This window comes from Pseudophryne corroboree, chromosome 6 (genome assembly GCF_028390025.1).
Source record: "Pseudophryne corroboree isolate aPseCor3 chromosome 6, aPseCor3.hap2, whole genome shotgun sequence".
NCBI classification, from domain to species: domain Eukaryota; kingdom Metazoa; phylum Chordata; class Amphibia; order Anura; family Myobatrachidae; genus Pseudophryne; species Pseudophryne corroboree.
Window position 1 is genome coordinate 431,378,136 of NC_086449.1, and position 20,835 is coordinate 431,398,970.

Here is a 20,835-nt window from a genome sequence, read left to right on the forward strand (position 1 = left end):
CATGCCAATTAAGATGCAAGTGGGAGCTTTGCACCAAGAACATCTGGAGTTCCTTGTGATTCAGGAGATGTCTCACGATCTCGTCCTTGGTCTTCCCTGGCTCAAGCTTCACAACCCTCATGTCGACTGGAGGTCGACACAGATAATTTCTTGGAGTCCTTTCTGTCACTCGAATTGTCTTACTCCTGTCTACCCACTTCGTGCATCGTCTAAGTCGGACGTAGAGCTTATTCCAGAGGCTTATCGGGAGTTTACAGATGTCTTCTTGGAACAGGCGGCCAATAAATTACCTCCGCATAGACCCTGGGATTGTCCTATTGAGCTTTTTCCGGGGAAAATGCCACCTCGAGGTCGTACCTATCCTTTGTCAGTTCCTGAGACTCAAGCCATGTCAGAATATATCAAGTCTAATCTGCAGAAGGGATTCATCCGTCCCTCCACTTCCCCAGCGGGAGCAGGCTTCTTCTTTGTGAAGAAAAAAGATGGAGGCCTGAGGCCATGTATCGATTATCGTGGTCTAAATGAAGTCACCATTAAGAAAAAGTATCCTCTGCCGCTCATCACAGAGCTTTTCGATAGAGTTCGTGGAGCTCGAGTCTTTACTAAGCTTGACTTAAGGGGAGCATATAACCTAATACGTATCCGACAAGGGGACGAATGGAAGACGGCCTTCAATACTAGGGACGGGCATTATGAGTACCTGGTAATGCCGTTTGGCCTCAGCAACGCCCCAGCCATCTTCCAGGGATTCATTAATGAAGTTTTCCGGGACATGTTATACCTAAATGTGGTGGTATATTTGGACGACATCCTGATATTTTCGAAGAATCTCTCTGAGCACAGAATACAAGTTAAGGAGGTTCTCCTTCTGTTGCGAGAAAACCATCTTTATGGAAAAATTTCCAAGTGCACCTTTGAGGTCCCATCTATTCCATTTTTGGGCTACATTATTACAGGAACAGAGTTGCGTATGGATCCGGAGAAACTTTCTGCCATTCGGGACTGGACTCAGCCTCTTTCTCTGAAAGCAGTGCAACGATTTCTAGGGTTCGCAAATTACTACCGGAAATTTATAAGGGGTTTCTCTACTATTGTGGCGCCTATTACTGCCCTAACCAAGAAAGGGGCTGACCCAAGCCTTTGGTCCTCTGAAGCAGTAGCAGCGTTCGCTCAGTTGAAGGCAGCCTTTATGACCGCTCCGGTACTTCAGCAGCCAGACTTCCTAAAACCATTCTTTCTTGAGGTTGATGCTTCTACAGTAGGCATAGGTGCCGTATTTTCGCAGTACGCTCCAGATGGGAAGTTACATCCGTGTGGTTTCCATTCTCGCAAGTTCTCCCCTGCTGAATTAAATTACACCATTGGAGACGAAGAGCTGTTGGCAATTAAATCTGCCTTAGAAGAATGGAGATATCTTTTGGAGGGTGCTAAACACTTAATTACGATTTTTACGGATCACAAGAATTTACTGTATCTCAAGACGGCCCAGTGCTTGAATCCCCGTCAAGCAAGATGGGCGCTCTTCTTTGCTCGATTTTCGTTTGTCATTAAGTACCGGGCTGGAACTCTTAACACCAAGGCGGATGCCCTATCCCGTTCCGTAATGGCTTCGGATGAGGAGAATACCGTTGAAAAGGCATTGATCCTCAGTCCCGTCCCTATCTCTGCGGCTCCCACTACGTTGGGTCCTCCTCCTGGAAGAATGTCTGTGCCAGCTAAATTTCGACCAAGATTGTTGCAGTGGGCTCAGATTTCCAAGTTTTCTGGCCATCCAGGAGTTCAAAAGATGTGGGAATTTCTGCGAAGATCTTACTGGTGGGACATTATGAAGAAGGACGTCCAAGAGTATGTCAACTCGTGTCCTCAATGTGCTCAGCACAAAACTCTACGTCTGCCTCCTGCGGGATTGTTGCACCCACTGTCCATTCCTAAGAGGCCTTGGACTCATATCTCTATGGACTTTGTTACTGAACTACCTCTCTCTAAGGGTCATAACACCGTCTGGGTGATTATCGACCGATTCTCTAAGATGGCACATTTTGTTCCGTTGACCGGATTACCATCAGCTTCTAAGTTGGCTTTGTTATTCATTCGGGAACACTTCCGCCTGCACAGGTTACCTCTGGAAATAGTCTCGGATCGAGGGGTACAGTTTACGGCAAGATTCTGGAGAGCTCTCTGCACGGCTCTACAAATAAAACTCAAGTTTTCATCTGCTTATCATCCACAGACCAATGGGCAAACTGAACGCGTCAATCAAGAGTTAGAGACTTTTCTCCGTGTTTACCTCTCTCCCTCACAAGATAATTGGGTGGAGTTGTTGCCTTGGGCCGAGTTCGCCCATAACCATCTATATCACTCTTCGACTGGTGAGTCTCCATTTTTCATTAATTACGGATTTCATCCCCAAGTTCCGGAATTACCCATTTGTCCTCCAGAAGAAGTTCCTGCTGCAGCCTCTACTCTCCGACATTCCAGTCAAATCTGGAGTCGAGTTCATGCCAACCTCAAGAGAGTTTCCGGTCGCTATAAGTTCTTTGCGGATAGGAAGTGACGGGCAGCTCCTCAATACAAGGTTGGTGACAGGGTATGGCTCTCTACCCGCAATCTCCGTTTAAAGGTGCCCACTATGAAGTTCGCTCCAAGGTTCATCGGTCCTTATCCCGTGTTACAAGTCTTGAATCCGGTTGCCTGCAAATTGGGGTTGTCTTCCCATCTCCGGATACCAAATGCCTTCCATGTCTCTCTTCTTCGCCCTCTTGTTTTGAACCGGTTTCATTCCAAGTCCCCAAGGCCAACCTCTGCAGAGGCTGAAGAGGGTACGGACTTCGAGATCAAAGCTATTCTTGATTCCCACTATCTTCACAAGAATCTACAGTATTTGGTGGAATGGAAAGGTTTTGGCCCAGAGGAAAGGAGCTGGGTCAAAGCTACTGAAGTTTCGGCTCCCCGACTGGTGCGGATGTTCCATTCCAGACATCCAACAAAACCTGGAAAGTGTCCAGAGGCCACTCCTGGAGGAGGGGGTACTGTCACACACCTGAGGCGGCGTTCGCCGCGCTTACCCCTGCGTGTCTGCTGGTCGGTGTTGCGGCCTCTGCCTACGGTGGGCCACGGGCGCCGCCATGACACCCGGCATCACTTGGACGGGGGGCAGGTGACATCATCAGACTGCTCCGCCAATCCAGCGCTGGCGGGAGATTCAAAGTCAGACGCCGGACAGAGCTTCAGTGCCTGAGTATCGTCTTTCCCTGACGTAGATGCCAGTGCTCTTGTTCCCGGCAAGGATCCCTGCAGTCGTACTCCAGTGTCTCCGGCATTTCCAGCTGCCAGTTCACTGCTCCAGCTTCAGTGTATTCAGCGGCCGGTAATCTCTCTGCGCTCCAGTCATCCGTGCTCCTAGGAATCAGCGTCTCAAGTTTCCGTTCTCAAGTTCTACAATCCAACAGCGTCTAAAACCCCTGCACTTCAATTCCTCACATCATCAGCGTCTCAAGTCTCCGTTCTCAAGTTCCACAAATCCAACAGCATCTCAGTCTCCGTTCTTAAGTTCTACAAACCAATAGCGTCAAAAACCCCTGCACTTCAGTTCTCCACACCACCAGCGTCTCAGTCTCCGCTCTCAAGTTCTACAAACCAACAGCGTCTAAAACCCCTGCACTCCAATTCCTCACATCATCAGCGTCTCAGTCTCCGTTCTCAAGTTCTACAAATCCACAGCGTCAGAAACCCCTGCACTTCAGATCCTCACATCATCAGCGTCTCAGTCTCTGTTCACAAGTTCTACAAATCCACAGCGTCTAAAACCCCTGCACTTCAGTTTCTCACATCATCAGCGTCTCTGTCACCATTCACAAGTTCTTCAACCATCTGTGCTAATTATCTTCATTCATAAGTTCCACAATTTATCAGTGACTTTTAAACATCACCCACAGTTTCTTTAATTTCCAGCATCCCCAATACTGCTCACTTAACCCTTCAGTGGGTCTGGACATTCCCTTCATTTATTCCTTTTTGGCATTTGACTTTAAGTTGTTTTCCTCTGCAATAAAGCTCTTTTCATATTTCATCGAACTCCACTGTCAGCGTCCTGTATGAGGAGATCCTATATCAGGCCCTCCCTTTTCCAGCTCAGTTGTGGTTCCTCTTTCCAACCATCGGAAGAATCCCCGAGTTCACAACACCCTCAGTCTAGGCCAGTGACACTAATGGAATAGCATTTACCATGCCTTATTTTTGTCTCACCCTATACAATACTCTGTGCAGTCAGGCATGTTTCATGACCATCTAAAGGAGACAACCTTTTCTAAGACAAATCCAAAATCCTTATTTAAGTTACAGACAGCTATCTAACTTTTATTTTCTATATAGGGATAATGAGAAAATGGTAGCAACCCAATTGCCAACCCAGGATATTTATTATGATTGATTTCAGTCAACATTCAGGAAATTATATATGAAACAGCCCTGGTGTGGGTGCTGAATAATCTGATGGCAAGAGACAGAGGCAGTAGTTAAATCTTAAACCTACTGGATCTCTCTGTAGCATTTTATATAGTGGATCATGGAATTATTTTCAATTCTCATTCACAGAGTCTTTTAAGGATTAGCACCTGTGCCACTGCCATATTACACAGGGTTCTGTCCTATCTATCATGCTATTTGCAGTATACATGCTACCGCTGGGTGAAATAATTGGGCATTATGGCCTGCTCTGCCACTGCTTTTCAGATTGTACCCTCTTGTATTGTCTTTGGTGAGACCTATTGGATATGTTTTAGTACATGTTTTTATATTATAATTCAGGTTGAAATTACAAGTTGAACTAAACCATGCCTCCTTAGTTAATAAATAAATAAATATATATGTATGTGTTATTGTGTCTGTTTATCATATACAGTATGTGTGTGGTCTTTATATACACATAAATGTTCTGCCTACTATCACAGTTGTGTAGCAGAAATGTGGATATACACTTTAAGGTGTATTGTACCTTTAATCATATTTTTTAATGTACTGGAAAATTAGGATATGCTGGGCATTAAATGACAATTGACCATTTGCTCCCAAACAATGGAAAACGGACAAAAACTCTGATTTAACCAATTTGTCTGAACGACAGGTTTTGTCCATTTACCAGGGTTTTACCAGGGTTTGGAAGCAAATGGTGGATTGTCATTTGATGTCATCCATTACCAGATTTTCATCCCAACCAGCCAGATCTGGCAGATGATCTGCCAGATAATTGTATAGTGTATGCCCAGCTTTACTCACCTTGTCATTTTGTATATATGGATCATTAAAGCTGGTTGCACGGTATTTATAGCCATTTGTGCTTAGTGGTGAAGAGGCTAGCATCTTATACCCCTTTTCCACTAGCTTTTAAAACACGGGTAAATGCGCAGGGGCGCGCATTTACCCTTGTTTTTCCCTAGTGGAAAAGGGTCCCCCTGCAAATTCCCGGATCAAGTGATCTGGGAATCCTACCCGGGTAGCTAGCCGGGTTGAACACGTGTTCAACCCGGTAAGCTGTCTAGTGTGAACGGGAGCTGTGTCGCGGCGACATGGCTCCCGTTCACAGTGTATGGGAGGGCGGCGCTGGGAGATCATGTGATCTCCCAGCGCCGCCCCTGACGCGTCACTAGCAGCATCACCCACCCGGCAATATGCCGGGTTGGCGAGCACCGTGGGAATAGGGGGCTGTAGCACGGGTCGCAGCCGTGTCAGGTGACACGGCTGCGACCCATGCTACAGTGGAAAAGGGGTATTAGTGAATAATGCACTGCAAGGTTAAGAATAATGTAAAGATAGAACCCCTTAATCTGCACTACCCTAGTACTATTTTCTTGTGGTGCAGTTTTGTAATTTCAGTTATGGGCTAATTTTGAAACTGCATATTAATTGACCCTGAACTATTTCAAGGCATTTTTATGAAATATGTTTAAAAACTGCCAAGCTTGTTTGCAGGAGTGTAGGCCATTTTTACATAGGTGCCATGAGTGCAATTGCATTTTGTGCCATTTTTCCCTACTATTACATTACTCACAGGGACTGATTCATGTTTGTAAGCAAAGCAAAAAAGCACACACCTGTGCAAAACCATGCTGCTTTGCAGGTGGGGTTGATGTACAATGGCCCTCATTCCGAGTTGTTCGCTCGTTAGTGGTTTTCGCAGCGGAGCGATTTGTCGCAAACTGCGCATGCGCAATGTTCGCAGTGCGTCTGCGCCAAGTAAATTTGCCAAAAAGTTAAATATTTTACTCACGGCTTAACGAAGAAATTTCTTCGTTCTGGTGATCGGAGTGTGATTGACAGGAAGTGGGTGTTTCTGGGCGGAAACTGGCCGTTTTATGGGTGTGTGTGAAAAAACGCTGCCGTTTCTGGGAAAAACGCGGGAGTGGCTGGAGAAACGGGGGAGTATCTGGGCGAACGCTGGGTGTGTTTGTGACGTCAAACCAGGAGTGAAACTGACTGAACTGATCGCAGTGGCAGAGTAAGTCCCGAGCTACTCAGAAACTGCAAAGAAATTTCTATTCGCACTAATGCGAATCTTTCGTTCGCAATTCTGCAAAGCTAAGATTCACTCCCAGTAGGCGGCGGCTTAGCGTGTGCAAAGCTGCTAAAAGCAGCTAGCGAGCGAACAACTCGGAATGAGGGCCAATGTGCAGATAGATTTAGATTTGGTTGGGTTATATTGTTTCTGTGCAGGATAAATACTGGCTGGTTTTGCATGTAGCCCACACATGCTGGACAGCTTTATGTTTACACTGCAATTTAGATTTCAGGTTGAACACACCCCACCCAAATCTAAATCTATCTGAACATGTTACATCTGCCCCACCTGCAGTGCAGAATATATAGGGAAGGTGCCCTAGGCTGCACACCCTAACTGCAAGTAATGAAAGGTGCTACCTTGCTGAGACCTGTAGTGCCACACACAAAGATAACGAATGCATATGCACTATTCAAACATTACTAATTGGAATAGCAATACATTTTGCAATATGAGGCTTTTTGCATAATCTTGGCCAAAATTACGAACTTACCCACCACTTCGGTAACCTCATCGTCAAAAATAGCCTAGCCAAAACCACCTCAAGGCATCACACTAGTGAGGAAAGGGAAGTGTGAGAGAAAGTTGGATAGATAAAGCAGATACTGCATGTGTTCGTGTTACAGGGGTGAAAAATAAATGTGTGAAAATTGTTACAAATGAAAAAACAAACACTAAAGTGTTATAGGGTGCTAAAGTAAGTACTATATTGCGATGCCCTGGAGCAGCTTTTTTGCTGTGCTTACAAACATGAATCAGGCCCAGAGAGAACTGATCCTCCTTAATACAGTACCTATAAAAACATGTCGGCAAAACAGAAAGCCTTTTGGTGAAGTTCTTTCTTTGGTTCTTGATGAATTGATTTAATTATTATCAATAGTGGTCCAGCCCACAGATGGCTACATTATTGTGTGTGAGATGACATAGAAACTGTTTTCCATGACATATTTTAAGCCCATTTTAGCATCAACGTAAATCTGGATTAGCACAGTGATGCACATAGACGTACTGCACTCAGTGGAGTTACTGACCAATTGTAGCACTGGAGTTAAGCCGTTTTTATTTATTTTGTATTTACAGGAACAGATGTTTCAAGTATTAGATGCCATGTTCGAGAAATTGGTCAAATGTGGAGACCACATAATTGATCAAGGTGATGACGGGGACAACTTTTATGTTATTGACAGGTACATAGATCTTACCACTCTAGAAAAGGGACTGCAAATTACCATCCTCGGCATGTGCAGATGCGGAGAATCCAAACACATTGGCAGCAATTATATCACTGCAATCTTCAGTGCTGAATCAATGTATTAACATAATTACCTTTATTGTAGAGTACACAATGCCTTATTACTACTGCAGATGTGTCCTCCTACATCCTTGCTGCAGTCACATTAAACAGCTCTTCTAGGTAGCGCCAAGTGTCTTTATGTGCGACTTTTCCGTTTAAATGCTTCTAAGTCGCATTGCTGTATATGCATACAAAATGGTACGTTATAGTGTTTTCCTGGAAATCACTGTAAGGTGTGTATACACGGTGCAATATTTCTTTTGCTTTTGACTATATCGTTAAAATCGTAAGAAAATATAGTGCATATCGCACTGTGTGTATAGTCCTTGCGATGCCGACGCGCGTGCCCAATATTGACTATATCGAATAGTCAATGTTGGGCTGTGTAGAGCATCGCGCTGTGTGTACACAGCCTAATGTAGCACTTTGTATGCAGATACAGCCACAGTCGCACACAAAATACAGACATGCCGCATATAATTTTACTCAGCATAACCTGCTTTGTCATCAAGACGCCTGACGTTAGCAGAGCTGCCCGGGAACTGCCGGCTGACTGACGCCAGGCATCTCCTGCTGCATGGCGCATTGAGGCAAGATGTATGAGGACACATCTGTATGCACATGATAGAACAGTGAATTCATCTGTTTAGTGACATTTACCAACATAAGAATAGATTGTTTTATCTTTATTTACATTTCGTGTAGAATAAGCTAAAACACATATTTACATCGTAGCAGTGTTTCCTAACTCCTGACACGTGCCCAGCAGCTCACGTTTTCAGGATTTCTGTCTGTGGAAAGACCCAGCCAAGCAGACTCAGGGAAATCTTGTCAATCTACTACATTGTAACTGTGTTTCTGTGAGTTTTCAAACCACCAAATATCCTGAAGGCTAAGGGCTATATTTATGAAACAGCTGCACTTTTTTAAAGATTTCTCATCATTCAGAACATAGGCACAGTACTCATTAATTGTGAAGGCAGATAATTATGGGACAAAAACAATTAGTAATTATCTTCTGGGAGAAAATGTATTTTATTTTAGGGAGGACAATTGTATATATGATTATATTAGAGGGCAATATTATTTTAACATTATTTTATGAGGGCACTATTATTGAATAATTTTATTATAGGGACAAAAATATTTATTTTTGATGTGGCAGCACTTTTTTTTTTATAGGGCATCATTTATAGTGAAATGAAATTATAAGTATTGCACCCTTCATAAATAACTCTCTATTCCACAATAAATATAATTGCCCTCTTAAAATATTATTGCTGGTGATTGTGTTACAGCATTGTTTGGAGGCGAATTACTTGAAGATGCACGACCCCTGGGGCCAGATAGGTACTGATGATGAGACCCTCAGTGAGAGAGCATGCAACAGACAGTGCCATCAGTATTCTTACTTTCTTCACCTCCATCTGCTTCACTTCCTTACCATGTTACAGATTAAAGCACTTTCATTTTTTTTATCAGGCGTTCATTTAAGGGTAGGGTGGATGAGAAGGATCTCTCATGGTTGCTGGTTGTGTGTAGAAGCTCATTGTCTTCCTAAGAAAAAATGTAACCAAAAGATGAACATACAACTAACCATGTTTTCACATTAAAGAATAATTTTGAGGTTACCATGCTTGGGATTATCTTGAGGGAAATTAAACACTATGCTACTTATTAAAAGTTTCTTTGTTGTATTTTACACAAGTATATCCCAGATCTCACTAGTTCTTCATTGTCAATCCTGATTTGTTGTTGTGTATGAAAATAAAATGATAATGGAGGATGCAGGCCAGGGAACCTAAAAAGACTTTGTGTCAGTGCCGGCGGTTTCTAAGGCACTGTAGGGCATAGGTAACTCAACACAGGTGATAGCCGATGCAGTGGACAAAAATATGACTTGTAGTGATAATGGATATCCCTCATCACTATAGGACCTAAATTATTGCTAATTTTCAAGTACATCCTGCTTTCAGTGAGTGCAACACTTGCATTTATCTTTCTAGCTGCCTCCACCTTGTGTTGGATGATACTCACTGCACCTCTCTTTTACCCAGTGTGTAGTCTAGTCACTGTATTAAAGGCATTAATGCGTAAATCCTGCAAAGAACGAGTTGTGGCTTTTACATAATTATCATGCCTCGCAGCCAGCAATGGCCGTCACTAGGTGTCGCCAGTGGTGCCTATGCCAAGGACTCTCCTGTGATAGCATCCCTATGAATAGGGAACCTACAGTATTTACCACATATCTAAGAAGAATAACAGTAGTACCTATATCACAGTAAGCAGATGCCGTTCCCAGAAAAAATACTTATTATACAAATAAAAAATGTAAAATTTGTATAATAACCCTCAAGGCGCCAGCAGATGTTATAATCAAAATAGAATCTCAAATAAAAAAGTAACTGCAGCAATCCTCCAGAACCCTTCTGTGAAGGTTCCAATACAAACAAGAATAGATAAACAGAAATAAAGAGGATAGCGCATTAATTATATAAAATTATATATCAAAATGAATAAAAAATTGCCAGTGGTTATAATAAAAAAAGTCTTTATATTTAATCATCAGAATTACATTCAAAAAGCATAAAAACCATGAATTTATAAAGTGCAATTATTGATGTAATATAATACACTCTCCAGAGTATCGCAAGTTCAAAATAAGTTGCAACTGTAGCAAGCCTAAACCACAGGTGTTTATTCAAGTGTTACCGGATACTTTGTATCTATTATAAAAAGTTTCTCCACACAGTCACTTTGAAACACTGAATGTCAGTGATTGAGGGCTAAAGTCAGTGTTGGATATGCCAGCTAATATTGTACAGGTAGCGCTGTTCTGATCCCGTTCGACTCACATGTGTGCAATTCCGCCGTCTGGGCACATATGTGACCGCACTAGTAGACACTGTTAACAGTTGTGAGTCCAAATGCAGCGTGCGATACACACTTATACTTAGCAGTCTGAATTAATGTGTGTTACCCCTGCTGTAAGCGGTACCTTGTTAAGTGTACCGTCACTGCACGCAGGGCGTCCCCGGCATTCTGCGGCTACCGCTGATCCCACTACTTCTATCTCGGGGTGGTGTGCACGTTCAGCCGGTAGTCTGTAGACGGTGAAGCTGGCAATATGTCCACAGCTACAGCAACGTTTTCCAAATGATTGCACAGAGTTCTAAACGCGTTTCGTCGCTTCCGGGGACTTTTTAAACTTATTTTAAACTTTTGATACTCTGGAGAGTGTATTATACTACATCAATAATTGCACTTTATAAATACATGGTTTTTATGCTTATTGAATGTAATTCTGATGATTAAATATAAAGACTTTTTTTATTATAACCACTGCCAATTTTTTATTCATTTTGATATATAATTTTATTTAAATAAAAAATGTTTTCTTCTTATACATGTATTATAGTATTATTATTTTTTTCAGTTGAATCAGCACCTGGAAGCCCGAAACCGGGTCCTTAATTGGCCGACAATGCAGAAGTTACTACATACTGTTGCTGACCGATATTGCTAGGGTGCTGAGAATGACTCGGCTACCCTGGCGATTTTATGTTCTAAAAGTCCCTGGAAAACGATTTTCTAGCAGTGCTATCAGCTACAATAGAAAACATTTCTTCATGGGACTATTTGATAATAATTAATTTATAAATTGCTTTTCATTTGAAAATAAAGATACATTTATTTATATCTAAAATGGTTGACTATATATCATTGAGTTTCTTTATACAACAGGGGGACGTATGACATTTATGTAACGATAGATGGCGTGGAAAGATGCGTTGGTGGTTATGATAACCATGGAAGTTTTGGGGAGTTGGCATTAATGTACAACACATCTAGAGCTGCTACTATTATTTCAACATCTGCTGGAGCAATATGGTGTCTGGTAAGTACAGAGTCAAGAACTAGGATAAGGTAGAGTGCATGAGAAAGTTATTTATGATGTCCAATATGCATTATGATGTCATTGTTTAAATAAAATCAGGATAAAATAATGCATGTCCAAACCATCTACTAAGCCCACAGTTTCTGCAAAGCGCACCCTCAAACTATTGATGAGTCTACTTTATATTGGGTTTGACAATGTAGTTTATTTACAGTAGAGATGTGCGGGTTCGGATTTACTCGGTTCTTAATGCCAAAATTAACTCAAGTTTGAATGTATCCGGATTTTTCTTATTGGCTATACAAAACACATGACATCGGAGAGCAAATAAGATGACGTTTTGAGATCCAGGTAAATCCGATCCCCGCAGATCTCTAATTTAGAGGTATGCTTAAACTGATTATTATATGTTATATATTATATTATTATACATTTATGTTATTATGTAATGATCATTTTGTGATGTCACGTATTCATTTGATGAAACTTCTTGTGCATGCTTATTTAAAAGTTAGATGTAAATCAGTATGGCCAAGGTACAAGGGATTTACATGAGAAAAACGTTGTTGCCCAGTTATAGATTGCACACACTGGCAGGCCAAGGTCAACAGCCAACAAGAATTTCCAGTGATCCGAATATATGTTGATCCAAATGTATCATCAATCCTGGTCGGATATCATTGGGGATTTCTGTTAGTTTTGTACATGCAACACTTTCAGGCAGATGTATTAAGCCTGGAGAAGGGATAAAGAAGTGATAAAGCAGTGATATGTACAAGGTGCGTTATCACCTTGCGCTTATCACTGCTTTATCACTTCTACAGGTTAATACATCTGCCCCTTTTTTGGTCTGAAATCAATTTAGCCACTCATAGGGGCAGATGTATTAAGCCTGGAGAAGTGATAAAGCAGTGATAAGTGCAAGGTGATAACGCACCAGCCAATCATTAAGGGGTTTGAAAAGTGATAGTTATGAGCTGATTGGCTGGTACGTTATCACCTTCCACTTATCACTGCTTCATCACTTCTCCAGGCTTAATACATCTACCCCACATTGCCTTATGTATTACCACTGATGCTACTCAAATATTAATTAAAAAAGAATACTTTACTGCAGTATGGGTCAGAGGATACAGAGCAGTATACTCAGTAATGTAAAAGCAGAGATTTGCAATGCCACTATGTGGATTAAGGGTATCCCACTGGTAAGAGGAAGCTCATTTTTAACAGTTCAGAACCAAATAAAAAATTGATGATCTTTTTTTCGTGTGGCTCATCAGGGTGCCCATAAATGTCAGACTCCCCTTCAAGCACACGCTCAGCCATTCAGGCCTGTTGCTTTAACGCTTCAAATGGCTAATACAGGATTGTCTACAGGAGGGTTAGACATGCCAAATCCATGCTTTTGGTAATATGCTAATGTATATTATATACTTCATTTCTGAGATTACAGTGGGGAATCTATAGTGAGCTAACTTCTAAGTTTATATGTGTACAGTTAATTTTGTGGCACATGGGGGGGATGCAATTTGCTCCGTTTTTTTCGCCTAGGTGAAACAAAATGAGCTTATCGCTATTGTTAGGTTGAATGAGGATTCGCCCTATGCAATAGCAGGGACGGATTTTTGCCTAGGCAAAAAATGCGTCAGGGGCAGAAAACTCGTGGATTGGCGAAACCACGTGTTTTCCATCGAAAACGCTGGCCATTGTCGCTGATTTTTTAAGGCATTTTTCGCCAATGCCTTTTCACTTAAAAAAAAAAAGTGAAAAGGCATTGGCAAAAATGCCTTCAAAACGGACGAAAATGTCCCTTAATTGAATACTTAGTGGGGCAAATTCATTAGCTCCGAAATGATCGGAGCTTATTGCATATCCCCCTTAATATGCTTTTTCTCTACATAAAAAACTAACATAATCTGCAATGTTCTGAAATTAATAAAAAATTAGACATCTGCATTTGTAACTCAAAGTGCCTGATTCATAGTTGTACGCTATGTCAATGCTTTCGGAGTTAAGCAATTATCTATAAACTGCGCATGTGTCACAGCCACAGTAAGGATTGATTCGCAAGTGATTGACAGGCAGCAGTAATTTTGTGGGAGGTCACCGGAGTTGCAGTAAAATCACAGGCATGTTGGGAGTTGGGACAGGCTTCAGAGCATGTGTTTTCCGTCAACTGCAACCATGTATGCAGGAAATACGTCTCCAGTATCTCAGTTGCAGCGACCATTCTGAGTGACCATAGACTTACTTTAGGAGTCAGTTTTCCATATCTGTGTCTATGCTATGAATTTGTATGCAGTTGCTAGCTCAGGTAGGCGTCTCTATACAAATCCCTGTTACATTGCCATATTTTATCACATCCTCTGAGCCAAAATCGCATGTGTGGCGACATTAGTGTACAACTATGAACCAGGGCCCCAAGAGTGAATTTACAAAACCTAAAACAGTAGTGAAAAACTTTGGGTCCACTATGTGTCTACGTTCTCCCTCTGTTACGGCTCAGAGATCCCCTGCTGATCATTACACTATGGGAACTAAAGTGTCCTTAATTTTGACAGTTTTAACTGGATTTGTGGAATTGCAGAAAACTTATCACTGCTTTATCACTTCGCCAGGCTTAATACATATGCCCCATTGTTCTTAGCCGCTATACATGTAGAATTGCCAAAATTGCTTTCACGCGTGTAAACCTATTGTTTTCACCTATTCTCTATATATGCTTTGCGCTTTGTTTCATGTCTGTTTGAATAAATCTGCTCTCTATCAATGGCCCTGGTTGTACACTTGCTCCTAGGTTCATTCCTGTTCTCTCTGTTCTGTATGTACAAGTAAGAATGCACAATTTATGTATAGTATGATTAATTCCCTTTTTCTTGTCGTTGGTTATGTGTTTTGTTTGTAAACTAAAGGACAGAGCAACTTTCCGAAGAATTATTGTTAAAAACAATGCCAAAAAGAGAAGAATGTATGAAAATTTCATAGAATCCCTGCCATTCTTAAAGTCTTTAGAAGTAAGTAATGCTCATAATGTGGAAGGCAAAAGGGAATCTTTCACTGTAACGTGACCTGACAAAAATCATATATTCATCTTTTTCCATTTGTCTCTACTGTAGGTATCAGAACGTTTAAAGGTGGTTGACGTCATAGGCACCAAAATGTATCGTGATGGAGAACAAATCATAGCTCAGGTACTTATGTATTATTGGCCAATAACAGACATGGGTGGTACATTTATTATGCAGAGCTTTTCATAGCTGCCGCGTATGTAATACAATACTCAAAGTCACAACCAGCTGGAGTGCTGTGGGTGTAGCAGTAAAATAGTGCATGTATGGGCCTTGAGGGTCATTCCGACCCGTTCGCATGCTGCTGTTTTTCTCAGCGGTACGAACGGGTCGGTTCTGCGCATGCGCGGCGGCCGCAATGCGCAGACGTATCATTGCGGGCAATGACAAGAAGAATGAAGAAAGCGAACGCTACCGCGATCGCAAGAAGATTGACAGCAGGAAGGCGTTTCGGGGCGGCAACTCACCATTTTCTGGGAGTGGTGAGTCCAACGCAGGCGTGTCTGGGCGTTTGCAGGGCGGGTGTCTGGCGTCAATTCCGGGACCGGACAGGCTGAAGACATCGCAGCGGGTGAGTAAGTTGAAAGCTACTCAGAAACTGCACAAAATGTTTTTGCATAGCACGACTGCACAAGCATTCGCAGCCTTGCTATGCAAAAAGCCCTCCCCCTTAGGCGGCGTTTAGTTGATCGCACGGGCAGAAAAAAGTTGCTACGTGCAATCAACTCGGAATGACCCCCTTATGATGAGTCGTAATGGTGAGTGTGTGTCTGTGCTCCTCTGACCAGCTTCCTTATCTCAGTAGTTCCATGTATAAGAAGTATATGTATGTGTGTGCGTGTATATATATATATATATATATAAAATATATATACAGTACTGTGCAAAAGTTTTAGACAGGTATGGAAAAAATGTTGCAAAGTAAGAATGCTTTCAAAAATATAAGTGTTATATTTTATTTTTATCAGTTAACAAAATGCAAAGTGCATGAACAGAAGAGAAATCAAAAATTAATATTTGGTGTGACCACCCTTGCCTTCAATACAGCATCAATTCTTCTAGGGAAATACATATGTATTACCGGCGGATAGGATGCTGGCTGTCAGTATTCCTACAGCAGAATCCCGGCAGCGAGTCCTTTCGCAGGCTCGTTGCGCTCACTATGCTTGCGGCCTGGTGACTCGATTCGCTCGCCACATGTTATATTCCCACTCGGTTGGTGGCGTGGACCCTTTAACCAAGTGGGAATACCCGCCGGTGATCAGGATTCCGGCTGTCGGTATTTTGACTGCATCCTCTTCTAGGTTCACTTGCAACAGTTTTTGAAGGAACTCTACAGGGAGGTTGTTCCAAACATCTTGGAAACTAACCACAAATCTTCTGTGAATGTAAACTTGCTCAAATCCTTCTGTCTCTTCATGTAATCCCAGATTGACTCGATGATATTGAGATCAGGGCTCTGTGTGGGTCATATCATCACTTCCAGGACTCCTTGTTCTTCTTTATGCTAAATATAGTTCTTAATCATTGGCTGTAAGTTTGGGGTCGTTGTCCTGCTGCAGAATAAATTTGGAGACAATCAGACTCCTCCCTGATGGTAATGAATGATGGATAAGTACCTGCCTGTATTTCTCAACATTGAAGACACCATTAATCCTGACCAAATCCCCAGGTCTATTTGTTGAAATGCACCCCCAATTTTGCAAGGAACCTCCGCCATGCTTCACTGTTGCCTGCGGACACTCATTATTGTACCACCCTCCAGCCCTTCAGCTAAGTAGTTGCCTTCTGTTACAGCCAACTATTTAAAATGTTGACTCATCCGTCCAGAGCACCTGCTGCCATATTTCTGATGTACTAAGCTTCCTTGGCCGACCACTGTGTCTACAGTCCTTTACATTACCACTTTCTTTGTTCTTCTTCAAAAGAGCTTGAACAGCACTTCTTGAAACCCCAGTCTACTTTGAAATCTTTGCCTGGGAGAGACCTTTCTGATGCAGCATAACTACTTTGTGTCTTGTTGCTGTGCTCAGTCTTGCCATGTCGTATTACCAGTCACATGAAACTGTCTTCCACAACCTCACTTTTGCAGAAGAGTTTGGCTGTTGCTCACCTAGTTCTTTCAGTTTAAATTAATGATTGTGTTTCCACCTACATATGAAAAAGATTATCATTATCACCTGTTTGTATGATTGATTAATCACTCACCTGGATATAATCCTACAAAATCTCTAAATTTGTGCAAGTGTACCTAGAATAATTGATGCTGTTTTGAAGACAAAGGATGGCCACACCAAATATTGATTTTATGTAGATTTCTCTCTTCATTCACTTTGCATTTTATTAATCGATAAAAATAAACTATTAACACTTCCATTTTTGCAAACTTTTTCAAAATTTTCTAAAACTTTTGCACAGTATTGTATGTGTGTATATATATATACAGGTTGAGTATCCCATATCCAAATATTCCGAAATACGGAATATTCCGAAATACAGACTTTTTTGACTGAGAGTGAGATAGTGAAACCTTTGTTTTTTGATGGCTCAAAGTACACAGACTTTGTTTAATACACAAAGTTATTAAAAATATTGTATTAAATGTCCTTCAGGCTGTGTGTATAAGGTGTATATGAAACATAAATGAATTGTGTGAATGTAGACACACTTTGTTTAATGCACAAAGTTATAAAAAATATTGGCTAAAATGACCTTCAGGCTGTGTGTTTAAGGTGTATATGTAACATAAATGCATTCTGTGCTTAGATTTAGGTCCCATCACCATGATATCTCATTATGGTATGCAATTATTCCAAAATACGGAAAAATCCCATATCCAAAATACCTCTGGTCCCAAGCATTTTGGATAAGGGATACTCAACCTGTATATATAATAGTATAATCCCTTAGTGCGCTTAGTATACACTACTGAATTTTTGTTTTCTTTATGTCAGTTAGTCGGTTCTAAATTAGCCAAAATCATTACTGTTATATTTCCAAAAAGGGGCAAGCTTCAACACAGAGCGGATCCCTTGTCGATGGAGATCAATAAGAATAAAAATAAAGAAGCTATCTCTGTGGAGCGCACTTATTTTGTAAACTGATGTAATTAGATTAATTTTAACGGATAATTTATGAAGAGAGGATGACCTTACACATGTAAACACCCATATTTAAAACACATATATCTTTTTATTATAAGAATAATATAGTTTAAATTCACATTTGCATTAAAATAAATTAAAAATGAACATTTCTTTTACATTGAAGATACAGTTGTATGTTTCAACATTATTCATGTAAAAATAAAACAAAAAATAAATAAAAGAGCATTCACCCTCTTTTATTTTATTTTAAATAAAGTGCGCTCCACAGAGATATCTTCTTTATGTATGTGTATATATATATATATATATATATATATATAAAAGAAGAAATATCTCTATGGAGCGCTCTTATTCTATAATCTGATATAATTAGATGACTGTTGGTGGATATTATATAAAGAGAGGATGACCTTACACATTTATACACCCATATTAGAATCACATATATCTCTTTATTAAAAGATTTTGATTTAAAACTTATCATAAAACTTTTCCTTTTCTTTTACATTGGAGATACAATTGTATATTTCAACATTATTTGTATAAGGAAAAAAACAACAATATAATGAGCTTTCACCCATATATATACAGGTTGAGTATCCCATATCCAAATATTCTGAAATACGGAATATTCCAAAATACGGATTTTTTTGAGTAGAATGAGATAGTGAAACCTTTGTTTTCTGATAGCTCAGTGTACACAAACTTTGTTTAATACACAAGTTATTAAAAAATATTGTATTAAATGACCTTCAGGCTGTGTGTATGAGGTGTATATGAAACAAATGATTTGTGTGAATGTAAACACACTTTGTTTAATGCAGAAGTTATTAAAAATATTGTATTAAATGACCTTCAGGCTGTGTGTATAAGGTGTATGTGAAACATAAATGCATTCAGTGATTAGACTTGGGTCCCATCACCATGATATCTCATTATGGGATGATTATTCCAAAATACGGAAAAATCCGATATCCAAAATACTTTTGGTCCCAAGCATTTTGGATAAGGGATACTCAACCTGTATGTGTATATATATATATATATATATATATATCAACCTACTACAAACACACTCCCTGCATCCATGACTTGGATGTTAGTTCCATGGGTTGCATCTGGTTTTGGCTTTCAATCTACCTCTCACCTGTTCCTGGTTCCCTGTGCCAGCTCCGCCCACAACGTCATCCTAGGTGGTGGGACTGACAGAAGAAGATGCATGGAGAGCTGCCAAGACGCTCTGGGCAGCTCTACACACTGCAGTGTGTGTGTCCAGAGCAACCTTTGGATACTCCACATCACTGGCTACAGGGTGCTGTTCCTGGCACCTTGATAGCCAGATGCAAGGGTTGTGGGGCAGCAACAATGCTCTGTGTGACAGTACTGCTTGCACAGCCCTCCCTATGGCCCTGACTGTCGCAGCCTATTGTACTGAAGACAGTAGTACCTAAATACTCAGCACACAAGTGTACATGCTGGCACACACTATGTTAGGTATAAATGAAGATACCAGCATTCAAATGGTAAACACATCCTTCCTTGGCACTAAAGCTATCATAGAGTTAGCACAGTCAGAAACGACATGTAACAACTCATCGACATCATGTCGACAGTCATCAGGTTGAGAATTGAAGTGGCATGCTCAGCATGTAGTCAGTGACCATGTCGACGCTCATCAAGTCTACCTGGATGATATATTGACATGAACTGTTGGCAAACCCTCGCTGGTGGTCTACTGGCTACTTACCTTCTCCCAGCAGCAGCAACTCCAGCATCTTCTCTCGGGTCTCTTCCGATGCAGAGCTCCGATGCTGCAGCATTCAAATTAATATTTTTCCCTCTATCCCTAATTGTAATTCCTAACCCTAACCCTAGTGCCTAGTCGTTGGAATGAAAACCTGGTAATAAATGAGAATGAATGACAATTGTCATTTGCTCTCATCCATTACCAGGTTTTCCGTCCAACCAGCCAGATCTGACAATAAATCTTTATGTGTATGTGCAGCATTACCCTAACTGTCTGCATCCTGAAACTGTTGGCATTTCACATGGCGGCATTTCAAATGTCGACATTGGGAACCTGGCCACCTAATATCTGTCCACAGTTAAAGCCATGTTGATATATACATTGTGGCAATGATATTCTGACCGTCAACATGGTTACTGTCAACCATTTGACAGGATACCATCTCAGAATGTATCTCTCGATGCAGGCTTATGGATTTGTTAAAGTAACAATGGCAAAGCATATTACATTATATATTAAAGTTAACAAGGTACAGAGGGCATTGGATATAAAACATATAATAAAGCACATATAAAAGTGCAGTACAGTCATAAAATCTTGGATGTCATCTCTCCACCTCAAACTTAATATTTCCAAAACAGAATTGATTATATTTCCACTGGCCAATAATAGTTGCCAACCTGATATCTCTATCACTATTGATAACTCAACAATCAACCTTACCCCTCAAGCTTGATACCTAGGTGTCATTCAGTCTGTCTCAAAATTATGTTAAATACATCTAAGAAACATATCCAAAATACAACCATATCTTACACAAGACACAGCAAAAACTTGAATTCATGCACTCGTTGGGCGGTATTCAAATTATATATCACGCCCAATCGCCTTTCTAAAGTGATCCCCGTTATCGCATATATCGTGCCCATAGTAATCAGGTTTAGCTGCATAAAGGGGTAACTCTAACTCTCTCTGCACATGTTACATCTGCCCCCCCCCCCCCCCCCGCAGTCACATGGTTTTGCCCATTAGCTAACACATTTTCTGCTGCGATCAGATCTGAATTAGGCCCCATGTCTTTTTCACATTATTGATATATTGTTTTCATGTTACCAATATATTTTGTATTGCATATTATTTATACACCTGTCTAACTACTTTCAATCCT

The 20,835-nt window shown here is 40.9% G+C and overlaps 1 protein-coding gene across 3 annotated transcripts in view; it reads left to right on the top strand.

Annotated features, from left to right (window-relative positions):
• The window catches only part of PRKAR2B (protein kinase cAMP-dependent type II regulatory subunit beta), a 212,989-nt gene that overhangs the window by 154,751 nt on the left and 37,403 nt on the right, over positions 1 to 20,835 (top strand). For all 3 annotated transcript variants that reach the window (XM_063927057.1, XM_063927056.1, XM_063927058.1), the window contains exons 6-9: positions 7,634 to 7,740; positions 11,592 to 11,745; positions 14,658 to 14,759; positions 14,862 to 14,936. In XM_063927057.1, the coding sequence (XP_063783127.1) occupies positions 7,634 to 7,740; positions 11,592 to 11,745; positions 14,658 to 14,759; positions 14,862 to 14,936 (438 nt within the window). The remainder of the gene's footprint in view (positions 1 to 7,633; positions 7,741 to 11,591; positions 11,746 to 14,657; positions 14,760 to 14,861; positions 14,937 to 20,835) is intronic.